General features: G+C 46.5%; 2 protein-coding genes across 2 annotated transcripts; both read right to left on the minus strand.

Moving 5' to 3' along the window:
• Positions 1-739: 739 nt before the first annotated feature.
• Positions 740-3,171, minus strand: LOC103625886 (heat shock 70 kDa protein BIP2). The gene is made up of 2 exons (XM_008646286.3): positions 1,529-3,171; positions 740-1,412 (listed from the first exon to the last, which is right to left on the minus strand). Exons 1-2 carry the CDS (start codon positions 2,799-2,801, stop codon positions 925-927), a joined length of 1,761 nt encoding a protein of 586 aa, XP_008644508.1. The 5' UTR covers positions 2,802-3,171; the 3' UTR covers positions 740-924.
• Positions 3,059-12,596, minus strand: LOC103625885 (myosin-12). The gene is made up of 40 exons (XM_020537869.2): positions 12,153-12,596; positions 11,878-12,006; positions 11,658-11,801; positions 11,414-11,559; positions 11,190-11,346; positions 11,030-11,088; positions 10,801-10,960; positions 10,563-10,712; positions 10,317-10,453; positions 10,091-10,237; positions 9,870-9,971; positions 9,722-9,779; positions 9,516-9,617; positions 9,398-9,435; positions 9,137-9,263; positions 8,882-9,052; positions 8,678-8,809; positions 8,460-8,566; positions 8,271-8,328; positions 7,979-8,156; positions 7,673-7,878; positions 7,475-7,594; positions 7,293-7,391; positions 6,987-7,202; positions 6,763-6,902; positions 6,571-6,675; positions 6,351-6,465; positions 6,197-6,241; positions 6,030-6,095; positions 5,730-5,900; positions 5,468-5,623; positions 4,949-5,155; positions 4,728-4,874; positions 4,572-4,642; positions 4,335-4,434; positions 4,062-4,118; positions 3,925-3,981; positions 3,760-3,840; positions 3,544-3,626; positions 3,059-3,452 (listed from the first exon to the last, which is right to left on the minus strand). The coding sequence occupies exons 1-40, from the start codon at positions 12,153-12,155 to the stop codon at positions 3,326-3,328; spliced, it is 4,674 nt and encodes a 1,557-aa protein (XP_020393458.1). The 5' UTR covers positions 12,156-12,596; the 3' UTR covers positions 3,059-3,325.
• Between the last annotated feature and the right edge of the window lie 2,767 nt (positions 12,597-15,363).

Raw genomic sequence — 15,363 nt, forward strand, 5'->3', positions numbered from 1 at the left:
CAATGGAGGATTTGGCAGTATGGTTGAAGAACCGAGAAGTAGCTATGACGCTAATTCAACAACATTTGTTGCGAGCTCAGGATCATATGAAAAGACAGGCAAAAGCACAGAACTGAAAGGGTGTTTCAGGCTGGGGAATTCGTCTATCTAAAGTTACAGCACTACATGCAGTCGTCCATTGCTACACGTGCTAATCAGGAATTAGCATTTTGATTCTTTGGACCATATAAAATTCTTCAACGAATTGGATCTGTGGCATACAAGTTACAGTTGCCAGATTCTTCCACTGTGTATCCCGTTTTTCATGATTCACAACTGAAAGTGGTAATTGGACGCTAGCAAGTGTTGATTTCTACTCTGCCCGAAGGTTTGGGACATTTTATGGTGCCAACACAAGTGCTTAGTTGAAGAATGATTCAACACGGAGGTGCATTGGTGGCCCAAGTGCGGGTGGTATGGTCTAGAATGGATTTTGCTTGTGCTACAGGCTTGTAAGGTTGCGTCTGGATCAAAGGAGACTGGAGATGATTAAATCCATCTCTAGTTAAAATTGAATAGAAGATGATTTAATCTTCTCAATCTACTTCGATTCAGATGCAACCGAACCTAACCTACATGAAAGGATGCAGATGCTTTATGACTTTATTTTCCTAGTACTTCTGCTTAGGGACAAGCCGCGTTTGAAGATGGAGGGAATGTTAGATACTTTGGAAGAGGATGCGCTGGGCGCTGCTGGAGAAACTGAAGAAGACATCGTTGATCAAGTGCGCGGGAAAGGTATTCGTAAGCGTAACGTACATGTAATGCAGTATGGGCTACTTTGTGTTTGGTAAAAGGGAAGACAGACGCTGTGCTCGGCATCAAGAAATCAGAAAACTGCTATGGCCTACTTCCTCCTGTTTCTTCTTCCCTGAATCCTTGTTCTTAGAATAGGCGTAGCCAACAGTTCCGCTCGTCGACGAGCTCCCGGACGCGGCGGTTATCCTCCGCGAACCCCTCGGCCTCGCGCACCATCCGGTCGATCTCCTCCTGGCTGTTGCTGAGCCGCCCCATGTCGTTGGTGATGGCGATCGACCTGGACCGCCCGCCCGCCTTGTCCGCCGCCGTCACGTGGAGGATGTGGTTCTCGTCCAACTCGAAGGTCACCTCAATCTGCGGCACGCCGCGGGGTGCGGGCGGGATGCCCGTCAGGTTGAACCGCCCCAGCTCGCGGCAGTCCTTGGTCAGGCTGCGCTCGCTCTCGAACACCTTGATCGAGACAGTCGTCTGGTGGTCCTCGGAGGTCGTGAACACCTGCGACTTCTTCACTGGGATCAACGTGTTCCGCGGGATCAGCTTCGTCATCACGCCGCCAGCCGTCTCGACCCCCAGCGTCATCCGTGTCCGTCCCATGTCGAAGTCGAACAGGGTGTCTGGCCACCAAACATGGACTAGGAGAATTACTTGTCAGCGTCGAGGTGGAACCGCAAATTGCACACAGGCAAGTGAAAGAAAAAAAAAACAGCATCACTGACCGGCGGCATTATACCTTCGGTCTCGGCGCCTCTCTCGTCGCTGAAGATGCTGCCCTGGACGGCGGCTCCGTAGGCCACGGCCTCGTCGGGGTTGATGCCCTTGCTAGGCTCCTTGCCGTCGAACATCTCCCTAAGGAGCTCCTGCACCTTGGGGATCCTGGTGCTGCCGCCGACGAGCAGAATCTCGTCGATGTCAGACTTATTGAGCTTGGCGTCGCCGATGGCCTTGTTGACGGGGCCCAGCGTCTTCCTGAACAGGTCCACGTTGAGCTCCTCGAACTTGGCCCTGGTCAGCTGCTCCGCGAAGTCGACGCCGTCGAATAGGGACTCGACCTCGACGCGCACCTGGTGCTGGCTTCTGAGCGCGTCCTGGGCACGCTCGCACTCGCGCCGCAGCTTGCCCAGCGCGCGGCCGTCCTTGCTGATGTCCCTGCCGTGCTTCCGCCTGATGAGGCGGATGAAATGGTCCATGACGCGCTGGTCGAAGTCCTCGCCGCCGAGGTGCGTGTCGCCGCTGGTGGCCAGCACCTCGAAGACGCCGCCGTCGATGCTGAGCACGGTGACGTCGAAGGTGCTGCCGCCGAGGTCGTACACGAGCACGTTCACCTCCGCGCCCTCCCTGTCCAGCCCGTACGCGATCGCCGCGGCCATGGGCTCGTTGATGATCCGCAGCACGTTGAGCCCCGCGATGGTGCCGGCTTCCTTGGTTGCCAGCCGCTGCGCGTCGTTGAAGTGGGCCGGCACGGTGAAGACGGCGTCGGCGACGCGCTGGCCGAGGTAGGACTCGGCCGTCTCCCGCATCTTGGACAGGATCATGGCGCTGATCTCCTCGGGGCTGAACGCCCTCCGCTCGCCGCCCTTCATCGGCACCTCCACGTACGGCTTGCCGCCCTTGTTCACCACCTTGTACGGTAGGTACCTGACGTCCCGCTGCACCTCCTCGTCGTCGAACCTCCGGCCGATGAGGCGCTTGATATCGAAGATGGTGCGCTGCGGGTTGAGCGGCGCCTGGTTCTTGGCGGCCTCGCCGACGAGGCGCTCGTCGTCGGTGAACGCCACCCAGGACGGCGTGATCCGGTTGCCCTGGTCGTTGGCGACGATGTCCACGTGCCCGTTCCGGTACACCCCGACGCACGAGTACGTGGTGCCCAGGTTGATGCCGATCACCGGACTCGACGCCGCCTTCCTCCTCTTCCACGCCTCCGCGCCATCAGCCGCCCCGCACAGGTACCCCGAGCAAAGAAGAGAGACCAGAACGAGAGCCAGAATACTGGGCTTCGGCGGCATCGCTGGATGACCTTTGTCTCGATCGGATGGATGTTCAGTTCGTCTTGTCACTTGCGAGCTGTGCCTTTGCTGTTGCTGATCGATCCTCCGACGGCAGGCCCAGGAGTTATATAGGTTCTGTCCGTGCCCGGCGATGAGCGTACGTGTTAGTCGCCAGAGTGTTCTGACCCGTGCCGGACCTCCACCTCACAGGGCACCGTAGAAGACGGTCCACGTGAGGTGCCCAATCGTGTGTCGCCACGTAGCACAGGCCGCAGTGTGATCAGATGCTTCTATAATTTATATACATATTCAAATAATTACAAATCTCTCTGTTCCAAACAATCAAACCAATCAAATGAATGATATCACGATATACCCTATATTTCCCTTTCTTTGTAGCCATTTCCCACCCAAAACCATAAAAAAAAGGAAGGGAAAAAAAATCACAACTCAATCTGTGCACTCCTAAAAAAAAATCTTCAGTTCCCTGTAACTCCACAAGTAACTGTACCATTCATTCTGCTCTTTATCTGTAGAAGATATCAGTCCGTGTGCTGCTGCAGAAGAAAGTGAAACTGAGAATTCTGCCTCAGTAGCGGGGGCGGTTCCACATCGGACGGATCGATGTGAAGCATCAGCCGAGCTATGTCATCCAACGATATCGGTATGCTGCATTTTCATTCGTTTGGGCGTTAGATGAGTCACTGTTGCAGTTGCAGCTATGTCATCTGCTGCATCAGTACTGAACTAGTGATTATACCTTGAGTCGTCGTCCAGCAAGAACGAACTGTTTGGAGTAGTTACTGAGTCGTCCGTTGTCATCGTTCTCATCCTTCCAATGACCTGAAACAAAGTTGGCTCTTGCTAAGATTTTCTCTTCAGCAACGCATAGAGACGCATTCAGGATGCCGAATGCACTTGGGATTGCGTATTTGTCTAACCATGTGAAGTTAGCAGGCAGAAGTCATGCGCTTACCTCTTGAGATACGCCTTGTGCACCGTACTTGTCGTCCCAGAACATCGTTGCTATGCGGTATATTTGAGTTATGCTCAAAACCTGTGAAAACACACAGCATTTCATACATACTTGCTAGCTTGAAGAAAACCTAAGCACTTATAAGATGCTTTCGTTGCAGCTTACAGGGCAAATCTCATTCGTAATTTCCTCCAGGATTTTGTGTGATTTCTGATGCAAAACCTGTGATTTGGATTCATCTAATAAGTAGACAGATCAAACTAGTATATCAGTTAAAATAACTGCATGTTTTTCATGCATACCAGGAACCCGACTGCCTGCCTAATGTGTTGCAGTTCATCCCAGGACGTCCCTACATACTGCATTATGGAGAATGTTTCACCTTAATTAGCACTCTCTTACTGATTATAGTTTTTGTCTTGTTAAAAAATTACTAAGGCTTCGGTTTGATTGAGGGGATTGGTGGGGATTAAATCCCTTTCTATTCAAAATTGAATAGCGATAGAGAATTAATCCCCTTCAATCCTGCCACCCGTAATCGAACATGTACTAAGAGAGAGAAAAGAGTTATTCACCTCTTCAGTTGTCCTAGAGCACCACTGCTCCAGGTCTTGTAAACCAGCCTTTAAGAACTCCCCATTGCTAAAAGAGCAGCATTCCCGACGAAGCAGTAAGCTAAACAAAAAAAAAAGGTAGAAATTTGATACAGTACGGAATCAACCATGTAAAGCATGTACCAAGGATATTTTTGGTATCCCATATGAACTGTGCAGTCAAGTTTTTCTAAGAATTGGAATGGGATATAGCAGCACCTGTTGAAGAGTTGCACATTCAAGTATGCAAATACTTGGTTAAATGTTTTCCTGATTATCACCGGAGCTACCTACAAGGTTGAAATTAAATTCAGCAATGTACTTGTGCAGTTCCCTAACTGTAAGGCAGCTGGAAAATATCAAGAATAGACTCACATAGTTTTTTTTCATCGTTTCCAGTGTATGATCCAGGCACTTGACAATGTTTTGCCAATGCAGACTTGATGCTTGCCTAGCTAGTGCATTAGAGTGTATGCTTTTTAGTGATCCCCGTGATGGCCTCACACGGTTAGCTCTTGGAGCCTATGAAAATCGACAATGGTTAGAAAATTGTATTTCGTCATATCCTGGTAAGGGAAATGGCTTAGTTGCTATACCTGTATGCACATTGTCAAGAACGGACTTATTTCCTTCTTCAGGTTATCTCTGATTATCCCGTATATCTTCTCGACATATGCTGTCAAGTGTTGCTTGAACCGAAGTGCTGGATATTTTGCCTCTACCATCGATGCATCAGTGTCAGGCCTTCCCACCATTCCACTGTATCCACTAGCTATGCCTAAGCCTGATGATGTCCGGGCACTCTGAAATGAAAGTTATGGGGTGTAATCTCATGTTTACAATGTGAACATCAGTACTCGGTACTAAATGAAAGTTGACTAGTGAAATCTTTACGAGAGAGAAAAAATGCATAGTGCAAAACACATTCTATCTTTGATCGAATTTCAATGGGAGGCTGTGGCCCCAACCAATACGACATTGCGCAGCGCTCTATCAGTCTAGCAGTGGCCTTGATAGAATACGCCCCAACCAATACCACGAGGTCCAACTTGACGTTGCAACCTCAGATAGGAACCGTAACTCATTCGAAAAGAAAGTCTGGATGGAGAACTTACCTGCACCATTCTACTGAACAGACTGCCTGTTGTGGTCCGGCTGCGATTTGTTCCTTTACTTAATGAACTGCTAGCTTTGAGAGTGTTTTGTAACAAGTAGAGGAGAGTTGATGTTGTCGACAACCAATAGGCTAGCTCTCCAGAACTTTCTGCTCCCTGTAAAGTAATGTACTCGGGTGATGAGTTTCTCAATAAGTACTTGCTTGCCAACATCGTCTTACTTCAAGGAAAAGGTTAGGTGGCATGCAATGTGAATAGCAACCTCAACTGATGACCTAATTATTTGGATGATTCGATCAAATATGTTAGTCTTCTCCGCTTCAAATGAATGCCAGTGTAGGAGTGATTTGTAGACAATGCATGCTGCAGCGGATTTTTTGTCGTCAAATCTCCTGTCTTCTACCATACTTTTAATCAGGGCGTCGTGGTTTTCCTGTGGAAGCATGAAGGAAGAACAAATGATGAGAAATCAATCTTCAGTATGCTTCATTGTCTGTGTCTTTGATTCACAGAACTTGTTTTGCCACATTAATACTACAAAAAAAAGGAGCAGGGGGCGTACTTGCTGTCGATCCGTCAGTGATTTTTGTTTGCTTAGATTCTTTACAGGAGGAACAACCACTTGCTCCTGCGTCATAGCATATGTCCACATTAATGTGATATCTGAATGAGATTTTGCACTATCTTATACTGTATAAATGTTTGCCAGGTAAAACTTATAGCACATACATTGACCGTTTTAACTTCTTCAAGCTGGTGTCCCTTGTCAAATTCCTGAATATGAATGAGGTTTTAGACAGAATTAAATGCAAACGTTTTTATTTATCAAATAGTCAATGCTCCCAAGTAGTGTTTTCACAAAGCTCTCTTCAAGGAAATTTACCTCGATTACTGTTGTCTGATTCATTTCAGGAGTAACCACGGCCTGAATAGCTAGTGCAGAATTGCTGTGGAGCAACTCTATCTCTGACTCCAAGGTGGCGATCTTGCTTTCCAAGCTAAATGTATTATTATTTTTAGTTTATGAGACTTTCTCATAGGACATGAGTACAGCCCAGGAAGAAAAAAATGTGAATGTGAAGTATGAGTATTGTAGAATGTACCTCTCTATCTGTTTTGATTTATCCTCGTCAGCTGATGCAACAACCAATGACTGTTGTCGTAGAACTTGGTTTTCAGATTCCATATTGGATAAACTTGCTTCAAGCCTGCACCATATTGTGGTGGTAGTATGTGAGCAGAATTTGTAACATACACGATTTAGTTAGGCAACGAACCAAACAGGTCCTTATTACCTTTCGACCAGCTCTTGAAGTTCAGTAACTTTGGATGCTTGTTCTTGTGTCTCTTGTGACAGTTCATCAGACTGTTTTTGGAACTCAATAAGCTTATTTTCAAGATCCTCAGCCTTCTGTTTAAACGTACTTAGTTCATCCTGGATACAAATTTGTATGTGATCATTTATCTAAATAATTAAATTACGAATCTTATATCTGAATAAAATTTCAAGATCCTGAACCTCAAGTTCTTTATTTTGAGTTGTCAACTCCTCAAGTTTCGCATTGTCAATAACCGGCACTTCTACTATCTTTGGTGGTGCCTGTTCAATCGCTAACTTTGCAGCCTCTTTCTCATTTACTATTGCTGCATGGGCTTCCTCGAGATTTTCTTGCATTTTTTGTAGTGCAGATTGCAACTTTTCAATTTCATGGCTCTTTGCTTCTTCAAGGTCAGCCTGCCGGCAAGACATAGTAGATAAAGTCATTTGGGACCAAGTGACATACTAAACACTACAGAAACTACTTATATTGATCAAGTGAATTACCCTCAAACGCTTCTCGACGTCTAACCGCCATGTGAGTTCTTCTACTCTCTTTTCTAGCTTGTCTTTTGCTTCTTTCAGTGCGCCGGTCTCTCTTGCTTCCTGTTCACATGGTTATGCTTACTTTATGAGCATTAACAATGAATGGTGTGCTTGTGTTGAAGATGCATAATTGTACTACAGACCATTCTCAGTTTCCGAAGTTCCTTTCTTGCAATGCGTGCCCTCCACAAGCATTGGAGAATCAAAGAAGCTTTCTGTTGCTGTTTGTAAGCAGTATAAGCTCTGTGTTGGCGCCACCGAGTCTGTGATTCAAGGAACTGTTCATTATGTTTTTCCTACAAAAACCATTTGCAAATCATGATAGGCATAATAGTGCAAACCTGGATAATTATGGATGCCCTGGTCTCTCTTCGGAATCTGTGTTCGTTGCGAGCTGCCATTGCTCGTAATCCTGTTTGTATTGCTGTAGCTGATTCATATACTTGCAGGTACGCTTTTCTGGCAGAATGCGCACGCACGTGCTTTTGTATCCTAATTGAAGCAGCGTCTCTCCTCATATACTCAAAAATCTTTTTAGCTAGTCGTGCTGCAGGATTTTGTTAAATTGTATGTCAGTTTCAGTTAAGGCCAGTTTTGCTGACAACTGAAATTTAGGGCACAAGGTGCTCAAACTTGTGAAGAAATACCTCTCCAGAACTTCTGAGATTGAACTGAGGCTTTTCTTAATTTGATGAATTCCTTTCGCATAAGATGTGTCTTAATACGCCTTTGGATTAGTCGCGCAGCATTAGCCAAAATTTCTGCTCTTCGAGCATCCAGCTCTGCCATCTGACCAGCTCTTAGGAATACCTTAGTTTTCCCTATCTGATATATATACATAAAAATGTCTAATTTGAGGCACCGATAAAAAAAGGTCTTGAAAAAAGAAAGTTCTGTATACTATTGTTTTATTTCCCATATTCAGTAATCATAGGCTACCTGATATCCTTTCAAACCCATTCTATCACATATCGCTGCACAGGCGGCCTTCTCATCGCTGCAAATGCATTAAGCCCACTTTAACGTTTTTTAAGGAAAAAAATCAGTGTAACTAATATACATATCTCACTTAAGAGTTCCAAATCTATTTACATGGTCTACTTAAACTCAACAGCTAGAGCATTATACCTGTCGACAAGCTCCGGTGCAAGCATTCCAAACCGATCAATGAACTCATCAAATGTCCTCTTCGTTGGATAACCAGCACAGCTGATCCGAATTGCTTCCAGGACACCCTGTACCACGACCATGTGGGAATGTCAAACTGATTGAGATAAAGATTCAGTAAAGTATTGCAGATTGCAGCTGTTTCGAGTAGCACAGTAAAACAATTTGCACATACATACCCCACATCTCAACTGATTCAAGACGTTGTAGTTCTCGAAAATGCCGGGTTTGAGTACAGCATTAGGCTTGACACATCTGATGTAGTGAGGTTCTGTAGTATTCAGTGTTTCCATGAGGGATTGCAGTTGTTGCTGCATATACATGGGTTAGGGTTACTAACCATTCAAGAGTCAAACATAGAGATGTAGCTCAACATGACACACCTTAAAGCGAGTACCAATTGAAGAGAATTTGGACTGTTTAGAGGTTTCCTCAGGTAATGGAGGGAAGAGGTTTGCAACAAAAGGGCACCTTGAAGAATTTAGTAGGGCCTGGTGTTCGGCTACCACATAGTCTTTGTTCTTATCAAGGAACTGATCCGCTTGATACGTCACCTGTTTCGTTGAGCTGCTTGTTAAGAATTTTGTAACTGGTTGATGTTACATTTCATACAGGTAACTGAATACGTAGTTGCTTACATCCCCTGCATAATGGTTGATCGTAAAGGCTGTCCGAGCTAGCTTGGGCTTGCTGAAGCGCTTATGGACCTTATACGTTTGGTACATCTTTTGAGCAAATGTCTCATGTGTAGACTTTGGAAACATGCTGCATGAAAGACATGCCATATGCTTATGTTTTCCTTCAAATTGCATGTTTGCTAGGAAAAAACTACATGTTTCTCAAAGCTCTTCTCCATTTTTTTAAGTAAAACGAATCTCTCGAAGTACCACAAGCCATACCATGCCTCATCCAGGAGTGCAATTATTCCTCCAGGTTTCTGCATGCAATGTTGAAGTGTTATCGATCAGCCGATACTTGATTGTTCTTCTGTATGTCCATATACCAATACGGTCTTACCTTTTCAATCAGGTCCAGCACATCCTGATTGTCTACAAATTCAACATAGCTCCAGTCTATTTCCTCCCTTGTGTATTCTTCTTGCTCCATCTTAAACACATGCTGCAAAAGGAACTCATGTGTTTGATGTTTTAGATGTTTCCATAGTAATTGAGTATTAATTAATTAACTAATTATTCTCTTAGTATGCACGAATCTTGTCACACCTGATTGAAGTGCTGCTGCAGCTTCTCGTTTGTCAAATTGATGCATAATTGCTCGAAACTGTGTGATGAGAAGGTATAAAGATAAAAAAAAAACCCCGCAAAAGCCATACTTGCAGGACCAGACAGTGCTAAAGCACTAACGGCAAACCTGTTGATCTTGAAGCTCTCAAATCCATAGATATCAAGCACGCCTATTATATTGGTCGCATCTGGATCCTGGCCAATCGAGTTATTGATCTTGTCTACGATCCTGCCAAACAAAACAAGGAAACCCCACTCGTTGTTTAGACGGTTTCCATTAGCAGTGTTGCAATTAAATCATCCAGAGACCAGAATGCACTCATGAACATGATATGCCATCATTCCTACCAGTCAAACAGTCGTGAATACACTGTCTTTGCCAAGGCATCACGGCTTAACGCCGCAGAGCCTGGATCAAGGGGCTTCGTGATGTTCCCATCAGGCGTAACAATAACACGCTGGCAGAGGGAGTCTTCGAGGGCCTTCTCGTCACACCTGGAGGATAAGTTCACGCTTTAGCATACCAGAAAGGAAGATTCAGATAACCAAAAGAGAATTTTTTTGGAAGGCTTACATTAGCAGTTCCGCAACTGTTTTAAGGTGATGGACCGATTTATCGTCTCTCAGCTTGGACGAGTCGATCTCCTGCCCTTTGGAAAAGTTGATGTTTCCTAGGTGGAGGATCGCCGCTACTACTCTGAAGATCGCGTCCTTGAGCGGTGAGAAAGAAAGAAAGGAAAAAAAACCGATTGGATTAGTTCTTGGCTTCCCTCTCAGCCATCTGTTTGCAATTTCTTCCAAGTCTGTTTCTACGATGTACCTGTTCCTCTTGATCGATGCCAACGATATCCATAGCGTTTCTAGTTTCTATGTACTCTCTCGCGTCGTCCACGTTGGCCACCTCATAGCAGTTCGTCTGGTTCAGGTAATGGAACGACCTTGGGTCTCCCACCTTGAACCTCTTCACGTCCTGAAAACCAGCTGGCCTTCGCTTGTAATTGTAACCAGAGGCTGTATCTATTCTAGCTAGGCTCTGCTCTGCTCGAGAGTTTGTTTACCTCGGGGGGCGCGGAGCAGAGCATGTAGAAGCAGTGGTAGTTCCTCTCAGGATCGGAGACCTGACACACTCGCGATCGCTCGAGGAGATACGTGCGAACGGCAGCCCCGGATATCTTGCCATGCTTGTCGAACTGGATCTCCACGAACTTGCCGAATCGACTGCAGTGGTGAACGTGTTTAGATGATGTGAGAAGAAAAAAGAAGAAGCAAACAATGTCAGTGCGGAACCTTGAGTTGTTGTTCTTCACTGTCTTGGCGTTACCAAATGCTTCAAGTACCGGGTTAGACTATGCGCGTAGTACATGCAGGAACGAAGAAGTCAGTGCGGGCGCCGTGATCAAAGAGGAGAGAGGGGGAGGAGGAAATGGCGAGTTTTTTTTTTCCATACCTCTAGAACCTGCTGCTCAACGGTGCGTCCCTCGGTGCCGGACCGTCCTCCCATGAATGCGAGGTACCTCATGAGCATCTTGGTGGTCTCCGTCTTGCCAGCGCCACTCTCGCCGCTCACCAGGATCGCTTGGCTCGCCTGGTCATTGATGAGCGCCCTGGAATTTTCGCATTAACAAGTCTGTATCTACAGAGACAGAGTCGAGAGGCTATGGACCTAGCTACCTGTAGCAGGCGTCCGCGATGGCGAAGAGATGAGGGCTGAGCTCCCCGAAGCTGGCGCCCTTGTACTGCTCCATCATGTGCACGTCGTACAGATGCGGCAGCCTCTGGAAGGGGTTCACCGCGATCAAGATGTTCCCGGTGTACGTCTGCGTGTATGCAAGTCACGGTAGAGTGTTAGTGTTAGGTTGGAAGCCTGAAACACACAGTTGGGGACCCGGACCGGATGGCAAGCGAAAGTACTCACGTATATCTCGTTGAGGCCGTACCGGCAGGAGAGGTTGTGCAGGACGCCCGGCTCGTGGAGGTAGGCTAGCTTGGTCATGTCGTCCACTCCTGCCGGCGGCGCCTCCGTGTCCTTGGGGTATACGCTGCCAAGGCTCGCCACGACCTGGATGGAAGTTGGGGGTATTCGTTCAGACGGATAATAAATATGATAACTAAGGTGGCGGAGCACAACGACGCACCGTTTTGCCGTTGGTGGTGGCGATGGTGGCGTCGCCGCCTTTGATCTCGGTGACGACGCCGTCGACCCACGCCTCGCCGGGGTCCTCCAGCCACACGTGCGAGCCGACGATGATGTTCACCGGAGTCCCCTGCACGATTAATTATCATCAGGCAACCAGCTGTGCTGGCTGAGAGGAACTAAAGCAGCAGGGGCAGATCAATTAACTCGATCGCTAGCTAGCTGCATGTGTAGCCAGCAAGCTGGGAGGACACGATCGAAGAACAGACTACTGACCATGGTCTGGTGGCCGATCGATCGACGATCCGCGCCGGCGGACTCGGATTGTCGGATTGATCAGCTCGTCGTCGAGGAGCTAGCCGCCGCGCATAGCAGGAGCTGGATCAGTATAGTCGATCGGACGGAACTGCGAGAGCTAGCAGCAAGAGAGACAGGAGGAGGATATCGATCGATGGTGGGGGCCGGTGGTGGCTGGCTCGCTGGCTGCGCGAACGAATGCGCACGCGACGAACAGGTGGAAAGGGGAGGCGCGGGGGCCGGGCGGGGCGGGGCGTTCCGCGGCCCTGGTGGTGGAATGGAAGCACGGGAAAGCGTGGGGGAGAAGGAATATGCAAGCTGGCTTGGCTAGTGCACAGCACTACAGCAGCGGGAGTCGGGAGATGCGGTGTGGGGTGGCGGTCGCCGGCTCTGAGCTGGTTCGCCTCTCCCTTTTGCTACTAGAGCCTAGAGGGAACAGGCAGGAGGGAGAGAGAAGATCAAGGCCGGATCGGAATTGCTACGCAACGAACACACATGAATTACCAGCACGTGCAATCCGGCGCAAAATGACATTCTGCATGTTCTCCAAAACGCTTTTATGTGTGTAGATAAACTTCTTTTGGTTTTCGGGCGCTCGCTTTCACTGTTTCCGGGAGAAAGTCGGTAAAATAAATAGCCTGAGGATTTTTTTTTTTAAAAAAATTCTACTTATTAATTTAAGATGCGCGGTTACCGTCACGGATCGGAACTTGCTTGTGCTCCAATAGACATGCTGACCTGGAGACGGCAGGAAGGAAATGTGGTCGGTGAAGAGTAGTATATTATTTGAGAAACAAAACTAGCTAGGAAATTATAGATAGCGTTTTGACCTAATACATGTACTACAAAACTTTCCAGGAGACATAGGTCGCCTGTTTCGAACTGGCAGAAATTATCAGCTCCTAGTGTATCTTTTCGGTACTTTGATCATCCAATGGAAGCACAAGCGGTGGGTGGCTTGGCCAGCTCGTCGGGCGGCCCCGCTCTCGACTCGGTGGGCGCTGGGCGGTGCGCCGGTGCCTTCCCTCGCCTCTTTCGGCCGCCGGTGGGGGAAACAAAAGCGACATCCCACGAAAGCGGGGGAGCAAGAACGTGCCTTTCCGGCCGTCGCTTCGTTGGCCAAGTTCGCCTCCCGATCCCATCTGCGCGCTTCCTGTGCCCAGCCAGACGGGAATACTCACCGCCGGTGTGCCGCACATTTGACTGGGACTCCTGTTCCTGGCCTGTTTCGTGTGCCCCGCCCCCGATCGTCGCTGCCTGCCTGCCGGACCATGCCCTGGCAGCACGTGATCCAATATCCACGTGTCGGACGGGAGTTGCTCAGGCATCAGCTCAGTTCTTGACGCTATTAATATTCATACTACTCTAAATTTGTACTCTAAAATAAATATTCTTTCTGGTCAGGAAGATAATCTACCCTATATTACAAACTTTTACAGTCATGTTTACTCTACACATATTACTATATATTTTATCATTTCTTTCTAGCGCACGGGAGGAGAGTCGTTGTCCATAGCCAGGGCCGGTCCTGATATTTCGGGGGCCCTAAGCGAAAATTTACATGAAAGCCCTATACAAAGTTTGAGTCTGATATTTTTTCAACTTTTAAATAATATCTGAAAAATAAAAGAAGTTGATGATTTACACAATTTTATTCAAAATGATATGATTGAAGACACTGTTACATTAGTTTATGAGTCGTAAAATTATATAAATTATATAATATAACTCTACATTTGTTTTGACTTTTGAGAGAGTATTTTTACTTTTAATTTGTCAAACTAGCCTAAACCTTAAAATGCATAGTAAACCAAATCTAAATACATTAGAACAAATTTTCTAAAAACAAAGTTCAACATACTAAACTAGGATTAAGCAATGTAGGTTATTAGGGTCGGCCCTCTGATAGGCTAGAATTAAGCAACACGACAGGTACATGTGTACAACACCTTTCGTCCTTCCCACGTCAATTTTAGTATTTGTCATCAAGCAGACTGTTGCGCGACCTCGAAAAGATGATTGTCAGAAAATCAAATAGACGCAACAAAACAATGAGAATGGAGATTTATATGTAACATATATGTATTTGAATATAAGATGGATAAACGGGGGCCTGAGCGGTCGCACACCCTGCACACCCTCAGGGCCGGCCCTGTCCATAGCCAAGGCGGAGAAGAGAGACGGACGCCATATTTAGGGTTGGAAGGTGTCTCAACGACGATACAGTCGAGTATCTAGTCAACCGTTGTAGGGTGAAGGTTGACCCTAAAGGCTTTAGTGGGATTTTAAAGTATGAAAGAGAAATGACCTCAACATTTTCTATAATCAATTTTGGTGTTTGACGACCATCATAAACCTTATGGACTAAATAGTTTGCCCAGTTGAACATTTGTCAGGTGGATAAGTTCATCTACAACTTCTCTAAATCGTATGTCCGGAATACCGTAGATTATTCCGGACAGAAGAAGTTTTTTTGGAAAAAACACCTATGCGCGGACCGTCCAAGCCCTTGCAGCGGACCGTCTGCGACACCAGGGTGAGCCTCAGACAAGAACACTACAAAAACACAAGTTAACACTACGGACCGTCCGAATAAGAAGTGAAAGTCGCCTAGAGGGGGGTGAATAGGGCGAAACTGAAATTTACAAAGTTAATCACAACTACAAGCCGGGTTAGCGTTAGAAATATAATCGAGTCCGCGAGAGAGGGCGCAAAACAAATCACAAGCAAATAAGAAGTGTGACACGCGGATTTGTTTTACCGAGGTACGGTTCTCGCAAACCTACTCCCCGTTGAGGTGGTCACAAAGACCAGGTCTCTTTCAACCCTTTCCCTCTCTCAAACGGTCCCTTGGACCGAGTGAGCTTTTGTAATACCCAATTTGCAATTTGCTAGAAATAATATAAATGGAGAAACAATTTCTCTTTATGCGAGTTTGACATTTATGTACCATCACATGAGAACACCATATTTAAAAACAAATAACTATTAAGATATATGCTACCAAAATATGCATCATGTTGGGTTTTCATGTGGTGTGCATTCTGTGACAACCTAAAAAAAATAATAATGTGACAAAAAAATATATTAAAAAGTCCAAAAGTGGAATTTAAGTTCTAAAGGAAATTTAGAATTTGGGGATTTGAGAAAAGAGAAGAAATACTATACAAATGAGATAAAATAGATATAT

Source organism: Zea mays, chromosome 5 (assembly GCF_902167145.1).
Source record: "Zea mays cultivar B73 chromosome 5, Zm-B73-REFERENCE-NAM-5.0, whole genome shotgun sequence".
Lineage (NCBI taxonomy): Eukaryota > Viridiplantae > Streptophyta > Magnoliopsida > Poales > Poaceae > Zea > Zea mays.

What these genes read in the sequence shown, in the direction of transcription:
- LOC103625886 (XM_008646286.3), bottom strand. Translation starts at nt 2,801, where the DNA reads ATGCCGCCGAAGCCCAGTATTCTGGCTCTCGTTCTGGTCTCTCTTCTT. An exon ending in GAGAGGCGCCGAGACCGAAG is followed by an intron (nt 1,413 to 1,528) that starts GTATAATGCCGC and finishes TTTGGTGGCCAG; the next exon opens with ACACCCTGTTCGACTTCGAC.
- LOC103625885 (XM_020537869.2), bottom strand. An exon ending in TCAACCATTATGCAGGGGAT is followed by an intron (nt 9,053 to 9,136) that starts GTAAGCAACTAC and finishes TCAACGAAACAG; the next exon opens with GTGACGTATCAAGCGGATCA. An exon ending in CACTGACGGATCGACAGCAA is followed by an intron (nt 5,901 to 6,029) that starts GTACGCCCCCTG and finishes ATGCTTCCACAG; the next exon opens with GAAAACCACGACGCCCTGAT.